Genomic DNA, 17,393 nt, shown 5'->3' with positions numbered 1-17,393 from the left:
TGTAAGTTTTGTTTTGTTTAAAGAACAATTAGTGCAAAGTGTTCAGTAACTCAACCGTTTCCCGAGCGAATGACGAATATATGCGTAAGTGTTAATCTAGAGTGAGTGAATATACGCGCAAGTGATAACGCTAGACAGTGTACGTAGTGACTGTAAGACCTCAGCAAAGATTTAGAGGACACGGTGGCTCAGTGGTAGAGCACTTCTCTGGTCCGTGGAGTCCCTGATACGATCCCCGACCAATTATGTTTATGATGGACAACATCTTGTGTTCTTTTTTTTTTCGAGTTACTTTTTTTTTCGAGACAAATGTTTATATATATATATATATATATATATATATATATATATATATATATATATATATAGATATAGATATAGATATAGATATATATATAGATATATATATAGATATATATATAGATATATAGATATATATATTGTGCACGTGATGTTCAAAATAAATGTTATAAATGGCATAAATGTAACAAGAAATAAAATAATTTCTGTTCAGAAACTAATGAATATCATAGAAATAATCAGGGGTCTCCCAAACCCTACATATACTGTGTTGTTTCTTTTCCTCACGTATAGGGGTAAATCGAATATCCCATGTCAAATGTAGTGTTGATCGTTTTCACTAGAGGATATCAATAATTCTTCAATAATTTTCGATATAGCTATATTCCAATGTTCGCGGTAGTGCGACGCCAGAGAATACCAAGTAACCAACAGTCCAAAAACAGTTAACTGTGGAGGACGAAAGTAATTAGTGGCGTGGTCCTTTAATGCAGCTCTTTTGTAGATAGTGTGCTGGGGAACGGCTTATACTGTGAGTTGTGAGTTGAGTGAGTGGGTTATACTCTATGCACCCACCAATGCACGGATTGAAGCCCATTTTAATAGTTGATCCTATCCTTCATATCCTCTTTGCTAAGAATGTGCCTAGTTACATCATAAATACTGTCACAAGTTTGAATGTGAATAACACAGAGAGTATTAACACCAAGGCAATTTATTTTACATTGATATGTTGTACACCTGACGCACGAATCATTTTTCGAAATGTTCCCCCTTAGCCTTGATGCAGGCACGAAGTCTGTCCGGCCACTGGTCAATGGCATTACGCACCACGTCCATGGGAAAATTATTCACTGCCCGGGTCAAGGATTGTTTCAGACTGTCGACAGATAGATGCCGTTTATGGCAGACCTTTGCCTGAAGGACTGCCCAAAGTTTGTAGACCAACGGGTTAAGGTCCGGGCTGCTAGAAGACCAATCAGCAGTAGAAATGAAGTCGGGGACGTTCCGTGCCAGCCACTTCTGGATTGTTTTCGCTTTGTGGCCTGGAGCGGAATCCTGCAGGAAGGTCCACCTTTCTCCAGGGAACATGGTAGCAGACAGTGATTTCACTACAGATGTTAGCACTGTGTCCTGGTACACCTTGGCAAATGTTTTAACACCTTTTTTTCGCAAAAATGCAGCTGGGTTGTGCCTGAGTAGCTCACTCCCCACCAAACCATCACTGATGTGCCCTCTGAACCATTGGAGCTGCCTCAGCAGCTGCAGTAGATGACATGGCATACACACAGTCATTTTGGATGTAATAGGCCTGCTCAATTGTGAACACCTTTTCGTCAGTGAACAGAATCTTTCTGTGCAGATTGTTGGCGTAACACCGCAACAGTCTCTTTAAGGACCCTCTGCGACATTAATGTTTGGGTCAGAAAGTGATCAGTCCGCCCGTTATACGCCCGTAGATGTAGGTCACTCCTGAGCGCAAGAGACATGGAATTTCTGCTGATGTTCATCTCAGCAGCCATCGCACTTTGTGTTCGAACAGGATTTCTTCGAATTCTTGCTGCGACTGCGACCTGCGGGGTTCATACCGTTCGTGGTCTGCCACTCCTTGCGGGTCAGCTCCGTCCCAGTCACGGTGTATTGCTGTATCTTGCTTATTTGTAGGGGTTTCAGGAGGTTGAAAATCTCACCTGCTGTCTTGTGTAGTGCAATTACTGCTACACGATTTTCGTAATCGCCCCGCTCCATCAGGACTCAGTACAGTATCAACGTGTGTCATGAACAGTCAAACACACACTACATGCATCTTCCGCTTTATACACAGATGACAGCACTGTGCCACTCCGGATGCTTACAGCGCCACTCCAAATTTTGTGACAGTATTTATGATATAACTAGATAGATTAGAAAAGACACTCAAAAACGTTAACTGAAGGATGTGATACCAGTAAATAAACGAGACCTTTCAAATATAGGCGACTGGATATTTATAACATTTTACATCTATTTTCTTCTCTCTTAAAATATACTTTTGACCATATAACAAAAATACCGTTTTTTTAAAAAATTAAATTTTAGTTTCATATTAAAGAAACTAATTTCGCTTGGGAAGCGTTAATTTCGATTTTTGATGACCCTTAATAATTGTTCCTGTATTTTCTGCTGCCAGTTCACTGTTTTTACAAAGACACTGTTCAGATTAATAATTTATGCGGAATTCCACAATATGTATTTAATTTATGCTGTATGTGGTTGTTCCTCAATTCACTTTTGGTTGTTGTAAACATTAATTCTACTAGGGACAGATTTAACATTTCACATATTTTGTAAATTTTTGAACCAAGATAGATGAACACGTATTTGGCATATGTAGTTTGTCAATGAGATTTCTTCTGAAAGGTACATTTTGGTTGACACTGGATATGAATTTGTGAAATAATTTTCAATTGACATTTCAACTCCAAGTGAGGGCAATATATCTAAATCCAGTTTTTAAAATAATGCAAGTATTCTCAGAAAACACGTGTTGAGATCCCATTTAGGTTCCTTTATAAGATTGCTAAACTTCTTGAAGGTGAAGTTGTGTAAACTAAATGGTCTGTAACATAAATATAAATAATATAATAAAATATTAATAAATATTTTCCATTATATTATGTTCTACTTCACATACTGATTATATTATTCCCTTTGCGATCTAGGTTGTCCTTACCTAAGTTGAGTTTAGGTCCTGATGAAAATGGAGTGAAAACCATTTCTTTCTGTATAATTGGAACGTGGGGATAAAACCGTGGCGCGTTTTATGTTATGTCCTGTATTCTGCAGATGTTTCGAGAGGCCCGAAGTGAAGGGGTTCTTTTCCCTAAACATCTTTGATATTCCTTTTAACCCTGGTTGAAATGTTCCTCTTTGTCATACCAATATAGAATTCGTTACATTCACATAAAATATTGTACATCTCTGAAGAAGCCAATTTATTCTTGAAATAATTGTTGTATGTTGATAAGTAATTTTCGACAGTGGTACTTGATTTTACCGAAAAAAATATGCAAAAAGTATTGACTATTTTCTTTAAAAAAAGGTTAAAGAAAATAGAATTTACCTTTGGCAGCAATTTCGGAATAAAATCAGGTACCACTTTCGAAAGTTTCCTATCAACATTAAAAAAGAAAAAAAATCAAGGATGAATTGGCTTTTTCAGGAATCTATAACATTTCGTACGAATGTAATGAATCTTGTATTGGTATGACAAAGAGGAACATTTCAATCAGGGTTAAGTGGAATATTAGGGACGTTAAGGGAGAACCCCCCTCCCCTTCCGACCGACCTCTCGAAACACCTGCAAGATACAGTAAATAACAGAATATATCACAGTTTTATACCCATGTTCCAATAATATAGAAGGAAAGTTTATATAGGACCAAAGAACGTAAACTCAACTTAGATAAGGACAACCTAGATCAGAAATGGAATAATATAATCAACATCTGAAGTATAACATAAAATTATTTAACAATATTTTTTATATTTATAGTTGTGTTACGGGTGGTTTCTATTTTATAGAATGTCACCATTGAGAAGATTAGCAGTCTTATTAAGGAAACTAAATAGAATCTAATTTAACAAATGTCTTCTGAGAATAATCACACCACTTCAAAAACTGGATCTAGACACATTGCCCTCATTTGGAGTTGAATTGTTAATCGAAAATTATTTCACAAATTCATACCAGATGCCAACAAAAATGTAGAACTTGGTTTCATAAGAAATGTCATTGACAAACTACATAAGCCAGACAAGTGTTCAATCACCTTAGTCCTAAAATTCACAGAACTTGTGGAGTGTTAATCTGCCAATGGAATTGATGTTGATGACAAGAGCCAAAAATGAATTGAGGGACAACCACTTAGAGCATAAATTAAATACATATTGTGGAATTCCGCATAATTAATTATGTGAATAGTGTTTTTGTAAAAACAATGAATTGATAGAATATACAGGAATAATTATTAAGAGCAATCAAAAATCAAAATTAAGTCACTAAATACTTTGCACTGATTGTTTTTATTTTTTTTGAAAAAAAAAGAAAGAAAGAAAACTTACAGTAGGAGATGTAAAAGTAAGAATCTGGTGATACAATAATAAAACTGGTGCTGATGACGTTCCCACAGAGGAAGGAAATATTCACTTAAAGTAATAAACACGGAGGCATAAGGTGAGCTACTCTTTTATGAATATGTGTCGAATAGCTTCTATAAGTAGATAATACACCATATGTTTTGCTAATATAACACCAAAGAGTACAAGTACTCGTACTCTTTCCTTCTTCCACTATTCGTTGTTCAGACATTCAGACCATTTTAAAAGAATACCAAACATAGCTCAAAATATGATATGATTTAATGTAAGTTAGTGGTACGTATATGTTTATTTCGAAGTATAACAAAAACAAACTTTTATTTATGATGTTCAATGAATTTGTTTTAGTATCCACTTCATTTAGTATTAACATGAATTATATGTATTATGCGTAGTAATTTCTTTTCAGCTTGTAGGGTCAGCACCTTGCTACCCATATGGCGTAATAGATCCAATTGAGGATATTGCTGCCTTAGGTGTGAAGTATAATATTCCTGTTCACGTGGACTCATGTCTTGGAGGTTTCGTGACTGCTTTCATGAACGATGCCGGCTACTCAATTCCCCCATGTGATTTTAGAGTCAAAGGCGTTACCAGTATATCTGCAGACACCCATAAGGTAAATTTAGTAAATAAAAAAGGCCTAATTAAATTATTACTCTAAAAAATGTTAAAAATAATTATGTATAATGATACTGTAAAAGCGACTGAATGCAATTTCATTACAGACAAGAAGTATACTGTAATACTAATTCTGTTGTTATGCCCTTTGTTATATATTACATGGTAATAAGGAATTAAATCTCTTGGAATGAAATCGCCGCCCACGCTTATGATGCAAGAGATACCCATGAAATAGTTTGATTGTAGAAATTCGGATAGTGATATTAACTGTGAGTGTTTCCTTTTCTGTTATTTTTTTAATGTGTTCTGAGGAAACTTCTGACGCCATATGCAATAATTGGACATATTTGCTATATATAGGAGACGTTAACGAGCTTCAAGTTTTCCACAAAAGTGTGACGCTAAGTTTTTTAAGGCCAGTGTTATTTTCTTCTCTCCTGGAGGGTAAATTGAAGTACTGTTTCCGAATGCTGGTGCTTGGAGTGCGTAGAATGTGTCCAGCAAGCTGCATTCGGCGTTCCGTTACCGTTATCAATAAAGTCTTAAAGCCTGACCGTTGTAGGATTTCTCCATTGTGGATGTGATCGTGATAGGAGATACCGATGATTCTTCTAAAGCAGCATTTTGGAAAACACTTAGCCGGTTGATCACTCTGGTTGTGAATTTCCATTCTCACAGATATAAACTGTAGTTCGTATGACGATCCTCTTGAACGAATGCGGATCACAAAGTACTGTAGAGCAATTGCGGAACTCAGTCAGCACTTGCAACATACTATTGCGATAATCTTAGTCCGACGCGAGTTGGATAACCTCAACATCCGTAGTCGAGTTCAAATTTCAGATCGCTGATCGCTGCTTACAAGATTTTAGCGCGAAGAAAATGGTGCCAAGAAGGTGGACTACCAATGATTGGAAACGCGTGATATGGTTCATGACTCCTCTTTCACCTACCATGAAATACAGCGACAGCCCTGTGGTGCTATGGGTTGCAATTTCATATCCAAATGCTGCTTCCAACCAGTGACGTAATTTTTTAAGGTGACAATGCGCCTAGTCATACTGTCGTAGTTGTTGATACGTGGTTTCATGAACTTTGGGAGGAACTATACCTCCTGTCCATTCCTCTGCGAATTAGAGCTGTTCTGTACGGTAATTGTGCAGGGTTCTTACAAATCTGGAAAACAGGGAAAAGTCAGGGAAAATGAAACAAAGATCAAATGTCAGGGAAATTCATGGAAAATGGTGCTTAACCTGGAAATCAGGGAAAATTGGAGATTTTTCTCAGAAAATGAAACTATTATCCGTCTTACCTATTTGTTAAGATAAGCCAATAATTCAGTAATTATTTGTTGAAAGAAGCACTATAAGTAAATGAGTTTCGTTGAGTTTAAGAGTTGTATTTATAGTATGTAAACTTGTTAAGTAAAGTAGTTACTACTTCATGTATCGTTGTACACAACATTATTTCTAATATTAAGAATGTAATTTATGAAGATAGTTTGATTTGTTACACTTCACGTTATAAATGGTTTCATTTCTTTCTGTTAGGAACATAATAGTGTAGAAGTACTGTTAATTAAATGAGGGTAATTTACTGCTATTCAATGCTTGTTCACACCGTAATAGACTGTAAACATTTTTTTTTTTTTTAGAATATATGATAAAATTTAAATGCCGATGTGCAATGAAGAAGACTGAGGGCATGCTCTAGAAGTTAAAAGTAATCTGAAAGTCCAAAGAATGTAGATATAGATTCGGGGCAGAAAAAATGCATTGGGAAGCTTAAAGATGTCAAGGAAGTAGACAAGTACCGTTTCTTCAGTGATTGTCAAAAATTTCTGATGGGCACTACTGAAAAAAATACTCGAAAAATGTTCTTTTAGATATTCTCTTACTCGTGCCATTTCATGCCTTGATCCTGAGATTTTCTTGCATAAACCTAAAATTGCCCGGATAAGGATGACGAAGTGCTTGGAAATACTCCATCAATCGTTTCGTCTCAATGGTGTTAAAGCAGAGCTAGTTCAGCAAAAGTTCGATTTTTTTAAATTTTTTTTCAGCAGTTTAAAAGTGTGTTGGCGTCTTATTTTAATTCAGATGGAAGCAAAACAAATCTTGAGTTGTTTTATAAATCAGTTCTAAGTGGCAAAAGTGAATTCAAACACTTGTGGAATCTTGTGGAAATGACATGGATTATTTCACATGGAAATACAAGTATTTCTATTAACAAAAGATTATTGGTAGAAAATTTGCAAGAGGCTTTTTCAGTATCCCAATGACAACTGGTAGATTGGCCTACATAGGTGAAATTAGATGTCTCAATGCTTCAGATCCAAAACTCTTAACTTCTGTAAAAGGTGCGAGAACAAGATACAATTCGGCTTTGGAAGAAACGAGAAAATGGAAGGTCTCAGGTAGTATTTGGCTGAGGTAAAAGAACTAGAATGAAAAGAGAGATGACTTAAGAAAAAAAGAACGATTGGAATCAAAAGAAATTGAAAGTGAGATTAAAATTTTAAAGCAGTCAATCTAAGTAACTGAAACAAGTAATTATAGCTATTATTGTTAAATCTTTTAAGTAGTGTTCCTATTTATTTAATATAATTTAAGTTCTTTTTCGATCAAAAGATCCAATATATTTCAGGCGAAATTTTTCTTGTAGGTCTAATATCTGGAGATCTACATATAGTGTAGCCAAGCCCAAACTATCATTTAGCTCAGTATGATATGCTTATTCCCTAAAAAAAAAGAAAACTCTATTTAGGGTCCGTTCAAAAATTTTGTGTCCCCTGATCCAAAGAATCCAATATATTTCATTCAGTCTAAAATGTTCTTGTACATCTTATATCTCGAGAACTATATATAGTGTAGCCAACCCAAACTATTACTTAACTCAGTATGATACGCTTATTCCGAAAAAATAAAATAAAATTAAAAAAAAAAAAACTCGATTTAGGGGCCGTTCAAAAAATTTTGTAGCTCCTGATCCAAAAACAAATTATCGGCTAAGATCGCAATCTTTTGATCCATTTTTTGGATCATTCCTAAAATTCTTGTTACCTTTTAATATGTTGCATATGTATAACATAATAAATTTATGTTTTATTGTGATAACAATTAGGATCTATTGCAATAACTGAAAAAAATCGGTACAAGAAAATAAAGGTTAGGGAATTGGCATGGGCAGCTGTAGTGTTCGCTCCCCGTAACTTTCATTATGTTAAACTTTCAAATATTTTTGCGTCTGAGGGGAAAAATTCACAATTTGCATTCTCATAGCTGCATATACATTTACACATTATTTTGAAAAGTGTCTCGTTGTTTTATTTTCTCGTTTTATTGAATTCAAAGAAATATTGAATTCCATTAAAGTATTGTTTTTTCGTTTGTTTACTAAATGTTTAGGAGAGCTTCTTATTTTCTTCGAAATTAACAGAAGCAATTTGTTGACATTTTTTTAAGATTTCTGAAGCTACAGCTGCTCATTGGGGAGAAGGGTAACTAATTTCTGAGAGTTTTTTTTTTATTATTATTATTATTATTGTTATTTTAAAGAAATCTAACGTTAATGTGTAATATTATTTGAAGATGTTAAATAAAATTTCTTCACTAGCTCAAAATAGCATTTCTTTGGTTAGCATACACTGGTTTCCGTGTCTACTATTATTAGCCTTTTGTATGGCTCTGTCTACTGTATAGTGTTGCAGACGGAAACTTGCTGATCTTTTGCAGCACACAGGTTGAGAATCACTGGCTGAAGTCTTTATTTAGCTTTTACAGGCATTCATCATCAGTGCACCATTATCTTATTAAATGTCGCGGGTCAGGAAGAATGGTTGGTTTTTCACCTGGAAATCAGGGAAAATGATAAAAGTAATTCTGTAAGAACCCTGATTGTGATTTCACACTATAGTTGCATTTTCTCGTGGTGGTTCCATTATTTTGATACCCATTTGTATACTTAATATAAGGCCAAATGTATAATCTACTTTTACGTGATAAACAAAACGTATTTATTTTGTTTCTTACCCGATAAAAAGAAAATGGTTATTATTTTTTTGAGAATAGTGTGCCTTAATTTCTAAAGTTTACCTACCAAACCAAAACCAACAGAATGTCAAGATGTAAATTAGTTTAATTCGTTTGCGTTTATCTGCAATTGATAAGGATTCATCTGACACAGATTCAAAATTTTTAATAATATCCAATCTTTAAATATCCGTGTGAACGTTTCCGCTGTAATCTTGCCCTGTATGAAATAAGAGCTTGGAAATAATTACTTCTCACATGGGATTTATTTTCGCCAATAACATTTTATGCAGAAAGTAGTCGATTGCATATGATGTTATGATAATATCTGAGAGGAATGTCTAGCATAGGGGCTAGGTTTACGCGGTTTGTCATTTTTGAATCTAAATTAGTAAGATTGTTTCAAAGATTTCGTATTTCATTGTTTCTTTGTGTATATTAAAATGAAATAATGAATACTTCTTTCAGTACGGTTTTGCTCCAAAAGGTTCCTCTCTAGTGATGTATACTGATCCAAAATATCTGCATGAACAATATTTCTTCGTGGCAAACTGGCCTGGTGGCGTTTATGCATCTCCCTCGTTCAACGGATCACGAGCTGGAGGTTAGTATTGCATAGTAATCAGTATTTTCTTTCTTTCTTTCTTTGTTCACAATGAATGGTGTGAAAATCTGTATAGTAATCTTAACGTAAAAGCTTTTTATATTTAATGCAAGAAAGTATGACGTAGAAAAAGTGTTTCTCATACTTGACCGTCATAGCATATATTTGAAGTGCGTGAACGCATGAGTGAGGAATGAGTAAGAATAAATATCACTTGATGCGGATACAGGTTGACCCTGTGTGAAGATACTGATATTTCATCGGATGTCTTCCCAGATAGCAGAAAAGAGAAGACCCCAAAAGCGGTACTATTGCCTTGTTCTTGGTAGAGGAATCGACAGATTTTGAACTCTTAACAACAACAACAACAACCCCCCCCCCCCAAAAAAAAAAGTCTTACGGATTGATTACTCGATTTCCGCACACACACACACACACAAAATCCACCGAAAAGCATTGCAAGATATTGGTATCAGATGAAGTAAACCAAATAGATAAATCATATTTTACATTTGCAAGGCAGACATGATCTGGAACTGATGTTAAAAGCTGTGAGAGGCCAAACTGTTATTCAGGCCTCTATCTAATAGTTTGAGAGAAAATAGCGAAAGTACAAAGCATTGAGATATCGGAAAGAAAACAGTGAGATACAGATTTAGATAAATTCAAAGTTGTAATATCAAGGCAAGAGGAGCAAAAAGTACTGGCAGGTAAATAAAAGACGTCGACGAGGGACAAGGCATAAATAAGACCCGAGAAAAAATAGAAACAAACTTAAAATATTGGGTTGGTACGATTGAAATGCCCAGCTGAGATGTGTAATTTTCATAAGCCAAGAGAAAGAAATTACAATTCGTGATTTCTTAGTTACGAAGATACAGAACTTGAAACACCACAAAAATGCGCTGCTTACCTCACGGCAACGGAGACAAGATGTTTGGCGTGACGTCATATATCGGTTCCCCTCTGAGCCGTATTCAAAACATCAGGGAATGCTTTCATATGGCAGTTTCTTACTGTAAACTACAAATAAATCTAGTGGAATAATGAAAGAAAGGTGACAAAATAAGCAAAATACTTAATGTGTGTAAAAATAATGTGTTAATAAGACCTATTTCTCCTAGTTTAAAATGCACTAAAATATTTTCCATTGTAAAAGCTTTGCTTTTGACAGACTTTAATCTGATGTAAACTATTCGCTGAGCAATACAATACGTTTATTGTAAAAAAATATTAACGTGTAACAGTTTCGCCAACTATCCACTTTAACTTCATCAGACACTATTAATATCATATGTGTCTGATGAAGTCAAAATAAATAATTGGCGAAACTGTTACACGTTAAACGTATTGTTTTGTTCAGCGAGTAGTTTAAATCAGATTAAATAAATAAATAAAATAATCTTTAATGTTCTATCATTACACATATTTTAGATATATATATGTATCAGCAAGATTATTTTATTATATTATTAAACCAGAAACATTGGGACTCTAACTTCTACATCAATTCAAATTAAAAATAAATCAAGCGAAGATTTAGAATAAACTGCCATATTATAGCTACAAGTATAGCTTTCTTTATTTTGAAAATTTGGCTCCCAGTGTTTTGAAAGTTCATGTTCTATTGACGTCTATATATTTCTCCCGCTTTTAATTGTAAATATTGAAAATTTGTCGGCATACATGTTATAAATGTAGTGAATTTCCATGCTGTTTGTGCTACAGCTACAAAGATAGCATTTTTTGCACTAAAATTCTCGTAATATCTTTTAAAAATTTGTATCCCACTACATCCTTCACATTGTTTCTACCATTTACTTTACATGTTATTAATTGATCACCACGCACCATTGCTACAACTATTCTTATTTTAATTTTATAAAAATCGTATTATATAGCGTCTTTACTGTTTTATTATATTTCCACAAGGAGAAATGCTTTCGTAGTTACCGCGGTAGTTTAAAGCTGAAGAAGGCTATAGTGAACAGAGGCAGACAGATGAATTAGGCTGCTGAAAAAGCATCCATGATCAAAAGCAGTGTTCGAAAATTTTTCTTCTGACTTATGCTCCAGTTCTCAAAACTAGGCACCATAATAATACAAATACAATTTGATACATGGGCCTACATAGTGTGGGTTTAAATTATCTAGCTGGCAGACTCGTATTTCCAGTCGTATGGCTATCTGGCGTCCGGGATTTTTCTAGCCTGAACAAGAGGAACATTAGCAGAAATTCATTGTTATTTGTGTTATTACCTTGAAACCTCCATTTTTTTTTCTTTCTTTTCAACGTCACACGAAATAGTATTGTATATGAACATATGTATAATTTTTCTCTCGTCAACTCTGAGTGGGAGTAATGTATATGGTGGTACACTTGAAAAAAAAATGGATCGTGATAATACTGCGTTTTGCATGTTTTCTGAGGTCCACAAGAGGGAATCATAAAAATAAATGTTTGAAAAGTTCAGCTCTATTAAATTTCGTTACTGTAGGTTGTTTCCCTTATAATGCTTTACTTACTGGAAAAGAGTTGATTTTGAGTTTAACGTCCCTTTCAATAACGAGGCTATATGAGACGGGGCCTGCTGATTAACGTGGAATCCGAAGCACAGCTCCTGCCGGGAATCGAGAAAGGGGAAATCCCCAAATATAGAATAATTGAGCTTCGGCAAAGCATTATTGAGGAAATTGCACTAATTGAACCCAATGTCATTAGGGCTGTTGTAGATGGATTCTATCATCGAATAGGGACTTGTCAAATCGAACAAGGTACGAAATTTGAGCACTTACTATAACACACTGGTTACTGGCGAATATCGTAGGCACCAACAAGCACCCCGACGGTGAGAGGCGAGGTGATGCACCGACAGAATAGACTCAGGAGGGAATATACAGCTACTCAGGTACGTTCACGTAGCTGTTCCTGTGAAGCACTACAAGTAGTTAATTTGTCACCTGCTGCTATATCTGATGTACACACTAGGCCTTTTCACTTCAATATGAATGTTTAATTTTAAACTTTAGTTGTTTCTCTGATTATTTCTTGCTAAGGTGACAATTCGGCATGTTTTTTGTATCTTTTTTGATCGGAAGCGCATTTCGTGCATTACAGCGATAAAACATAGTTTTGCCACTACAGTGTCATCTCTCAAAAACACAAAAGAACTTTTCGGATAAAAGATTTATATTTGTGTGCTTTTCATCTGAAACTGCAATCACAACTGCGGCGTCCTATTTCAAATTTCCAAAATTGCCCTCTCTGTCTCACTAAGGTGTATCCAGGTGTTTTCATTTGCACACACACACTTTAGGGATCAAAAATATTAGACCCATATATTTGTGTTTAATTTCATGCCCAGATGCGTATTTCTCGAGTTATTCCACTGTCCCGACATTTCTGTTGCATTGCACGATAAAACAGATATTTTGCGATTACAGTGCCATCTATCGAGCAAACAAACAAATATGTTGCAGGTAAATATACGTATTTTTGTGTGTTGCATTTGAATCTGCACTAAAAACTGGGGGGTCCCATTTAAACTTTTCAAGTTGCCCCCCTCTGCCCACCTTAGGGGCACCCGGGTGAATTCATTGTTTCACCCTGAAATAGAATTTAAAAATATATTTGCCACGAGCTTTTGTATTTCATGATACGAGGTGTATTTCTCGAGATATTCCACCGTCCCGATCTTTTTGTGACACCCTATATATATATATATATATATATATATATATATATATATATCAGGGCGCATATACATATCAGCGCACCCTGTATAAATCTAAGGCGCAGAAATCATATACAAATACATTCCTATTTCGATAGTAAAACAAAATGTTCATTGTTCGTGAGCGATTACCATCTTTGTGCAGTCTTGTCATTGTTGTAATACAACCAATTTTAAGCAAAGTAGTATAACTACCACTATTAAAGACTGCAGTAGATTCTATGTTGTAACCTACGTGCAATGAATAAATATGTAGGCTCTATTTTGCACTATATACATCGAATCTAAGGCGCACCCGAATTTTGGGCGTCTAAAAGCTGACAAAAAGGTACGCCTTATATTCGAAGAAATACGGTATATATATAGGGTGCAGTAGCTATTTGAAAACATAATAACATCCGCGGAAAAACGGAGCAGAGACTGAAGATTGAGCATTTAATGACAATTGAACGTTATGTACACGCACAGACAGACCCAGTACAGGATATCAGTCAATGAAACCGGTCTGCCGCAATAAGAGCCTCTAAACGGTGTCGAAACCGTTGGCAGGCATGAATGAGCTGGGTCCTGGGAATGTTTGTCATGGCATCCACAATAGCTGCCCTGAGAGCCGCAGCGGTGTTGTGTGGATGCTTATTGGAGTCCCTCTCAACCACGCCCCAGACGTAAAAGTCCAAAGGGTTGACATCAGGGGAGCTGGAGAGCCACAAGTATGGAGTGACGTAGTCGTGAAAATTCGTGGCCAACCATTCTTGGGTTGAATGGGCCGTATGGGTGGAAGCGGACCCCTGCTGAGAAACATATGGCCTGCCACGTGCTATAGCAGTAATCCAGGACTTCACAACCGACTTCAACACATCGGAATAAGCAACGGCGTTGACTCTGGCACTTTGGCTAAAGAAATGTGAAGGCATTACGTCGCCTTACTGCTCACTAGTGTGCATGACGGTCGGAACCTGGCACTGGCGGCCTCCAATTCTCTTCGAACTTTGAAGACGAATGACCGGACGACTTTCAGGAAGGCAGCGATGTTAGAATTGGCATGTTCTGCAGCCAAGGAGGTGATGACTGCATGCCTCTTCATTTCCTGGATTGGCCTAGGGTTTGCCATGTTTACCTGCAACAAAAAGGGATGTGTTACAATGACACACAGGATACTTCGGTCACTTACACTATGTGTTCTCAAATAGCTGCGCATCCTGTATATAATTTATTTATTTGGGAAGATCTAGAAAAGTTACTTATTAATGTAGCGAGTTATTTGCCTAGTTGATATGAGTTTAGCGTCCCATTCCAGTACCGAGGTCCTTGTCGTACAGGTTAAGGTAGAATCCGAATCACCAACCATTCGGATCACCAGATTTCAAGGCTCTCCCACTGAAAACCAAACTCGGGATCATGTGCACCAAAGACGTATGCGCTAGCCACTAGATCAGCGAGGACACTATTTATTTAATAATCTTGTGAATTTATATGTCGTCATTAATCCAATAATATGTTATTCATTTTCCTCAGAAAAGTGCAGAAACAGTAGTTTATAGTGAGGTTGAGTTTTGTTACCGTGATTTTCTTTGAAACATCTTGAACATGTTATTAATTTATTACAAAAATAAAAACTCGAAAAAGGATTAATAAATCAGCTTTGATTTCAAAATAAATAAGTCACTTATTCAACTATAGTACAACTATTAATTTTTTTAGATAGAAAACCCATGAAATCTAAGAAGCTGGCAGGCGTCTTACGAAATATTAATCTTTTTTTTTTTTTCCAACAGGTATTATTGCTGCATGCTGGGCAACTCTTATGCAGATTGGATATGATGGCTATGTCGAAGCAACGAAAAAAATTGTTGGCACCGCAAGATACATAGAAGAACAGTATGTACACATTTTCCATACAGTATTATAGAATTATACAAGTAAAATTTTTAAGTATTACGATTTGTTAAGTGGGATACATGAACGTTTTGTATTTCTGCAATGATTTCTGTAATGGTACTTGCAGTGCACGTTCTACCAAGTCACAAAACATTCGAAAATTATAATCCAGAGAATCATTGAATATACAGATATTAAATACTATTGATCGAGCTTGCCACTTTTGTAAGAGCAATCGTATTATATCCCAAATATGAACTAGATAGTAGGTAATCTCAAAAACCGTTATTCCTTGAATCACAAACAAAATGTACAAATAGAACCTAAAGATCATTATTTGTTTAATGTATCCTTATTGTATTTATTTATACAGGGTGATTCAAAGAAACGGAAAATTTTGAAAGTTTTGTGGGCGACATTGGGCGTTAGGTAACACTGAATAATGTACGCCAACCTGTCAATGACACGCTGCCATTTAGTTATCATGAATGCTTGGAGTGGTGCGCAACGTGCTTTCGCGATCAAAGCGTTTTACAAGAACAATGACAGTGTGGGCACGTAGAGGATTTCTCCGTCATTTTAATTTAGGACGCCACGATCGTGTTCCGTTAAGACATGTAATTAAAACTAGGGATGGACATATTTTCCGGAAAAACGGAAAACGGAAAATATATTTCCGGAAAAGCGGAAGACGGAAAATTTTCCAGAAAACGGAAAATTTTTCAGAAAAGCGGAAGGCGGAATATTTTTCCGGAAAACGAAAGACGGAAATTTTTCCGGAAAACGAAAGACGGGACATTTTCCGGAAAACAAAAGGCAGAAATTTTCCGGAAAACAAAAGACAGAAATTTTCCGGAAAAACGGAAGACGGAAAATCTTCCGGAAACCAAAAGACGAAAATTTTCCGGGAAAACAGAAGACAGAAAATTTTCCGGAAAACAATGGCATAAAATTCTCTTACGAAAAATTTTCGTTCTACACACGTCACATATATGTGAATTTATAGACCTACAAATAAAAATGAATGGTATGATGCATGTTCGCGCATCACGCTTAAACGCCTGTACCAATCATGTTCTTCTTTAGTACATAATTAGAGCTTTATCTCAAAGAGGTCTATTACATTTTACTTTGAACGCGCAAGTACCTACATTGTCAGTGTTGGCAACCTAAATATATTTTTGAATGGTTTCTGTACCATATGAGGTATATACACCAACTTGGCATAATTCAACACTGTAGGAAACATACTGTAGATGCACTCGTCTCCCAAACACCTAGGTTCGTCAGTATTGCCAAGCATTTTAAAATACATTTTTCCTGCATAATTATATAACCATTTGTTTAATTTGAACTAAACTTAGTACATACATGACTTAAAATTAATATTTTCAGATTGGGTACGATTTTGTAAGATCCCTCGTTACTAAAATTTCAAATTGGACGACACGTTACTTTTGGGCTGCTTTTAATTCTGCAAGTTATAACTTCGTAACTCGTATGAGTGCACTATTTTCTTATTTTCATAAATAAATTCAAAATTTACTAGTTTTATATAATACAATAAAAGTTTTCTTCATTGAGTATTCTGTTCATAATGAACTATAGTTTTACTAAAACTAACATATTCGGAAGTTTAATTCCTCTTTTATTACTATTCAGTCTCAAGATCTGACAACACTAAACTTTTACTAAGTTTACAGTGTTGCATTATCACTGAACGTCTTGCTGTCGCAATAAATGCTTAGGAGTAATGGTTGTATGAACCTGTGTACACGTGAACATCACAGATTTAGAATAAGTGATTAGTGTATTATCCATATTAATATAATGAGCGAGTGGAATAACAATGAAAAACTTCCAAAATTCATGCCTCCCAATTAAAGAATTTAGCAAATGAAATTAAGAATTGAGGAACAACAGTGAAAAATCATACTGAAACGTTATAAAGTGTATTTAAGAGCTCACAAAACTGACTGAAGCAAACATGTCTCCTTGGAAATCAGAAAGATCGACCATTTTTATAGTATCACCGTTTGCCCACTTCATTGTACAATGCAGTTCTACTATTCCGTTCGTAAT

At 35.5% G+C, this 17,393-nt stretch overlaps 1 protein-coding gene across 2 annotated transcripts in view; it reads left to right on the top strand.

The window, feature by feature from the left end:
* Sply (Sphingosine-1-phosphate lyase) overlaps positions 1-17,393 on the top strand; it is a 143,905-nt gene that overhangs the window by 111,412 nt on the left and 15,100 nt on the right. For both annotated transcript variants that reach the window (XM_081725969.1, XM_081725977.1), the window contains exons 6-8: positions 4,850-5,059; positions 9,564-9,699; positions 15,209-15,311. In XM_081725969.1, the coding sequence (XP_081582095.1) occupies positions 4,850-5,059; positions 9,564-9,699; positions 15,209-15,311 (449 nt within the window). The remainder of the gene's footprint in view (positions 1-4,849; positions 5,060-9,563; positions 9,700-15,208; positions 15,312-17,393) is intronic.

This window comes from Thermobia domestica, chromosome 1 (assembly GCF_964235325.1).
Source record: "Thermobia domestica chromosome 1, izTheDome1.hap1.1, whole genome shotgun sequence".
Taxonomy (NCBI): Eukaryota; Metazoa; Arthropoda; class Insecta; order Zygentoma; family Lepismatidae; genus Thermobia; species Thermobia domestica.
The sequence above is the reverse complement of the archived record's forward strand: the minus strand, read 5'-3'. Positions and strand labels throughout refer to the sequence as shown.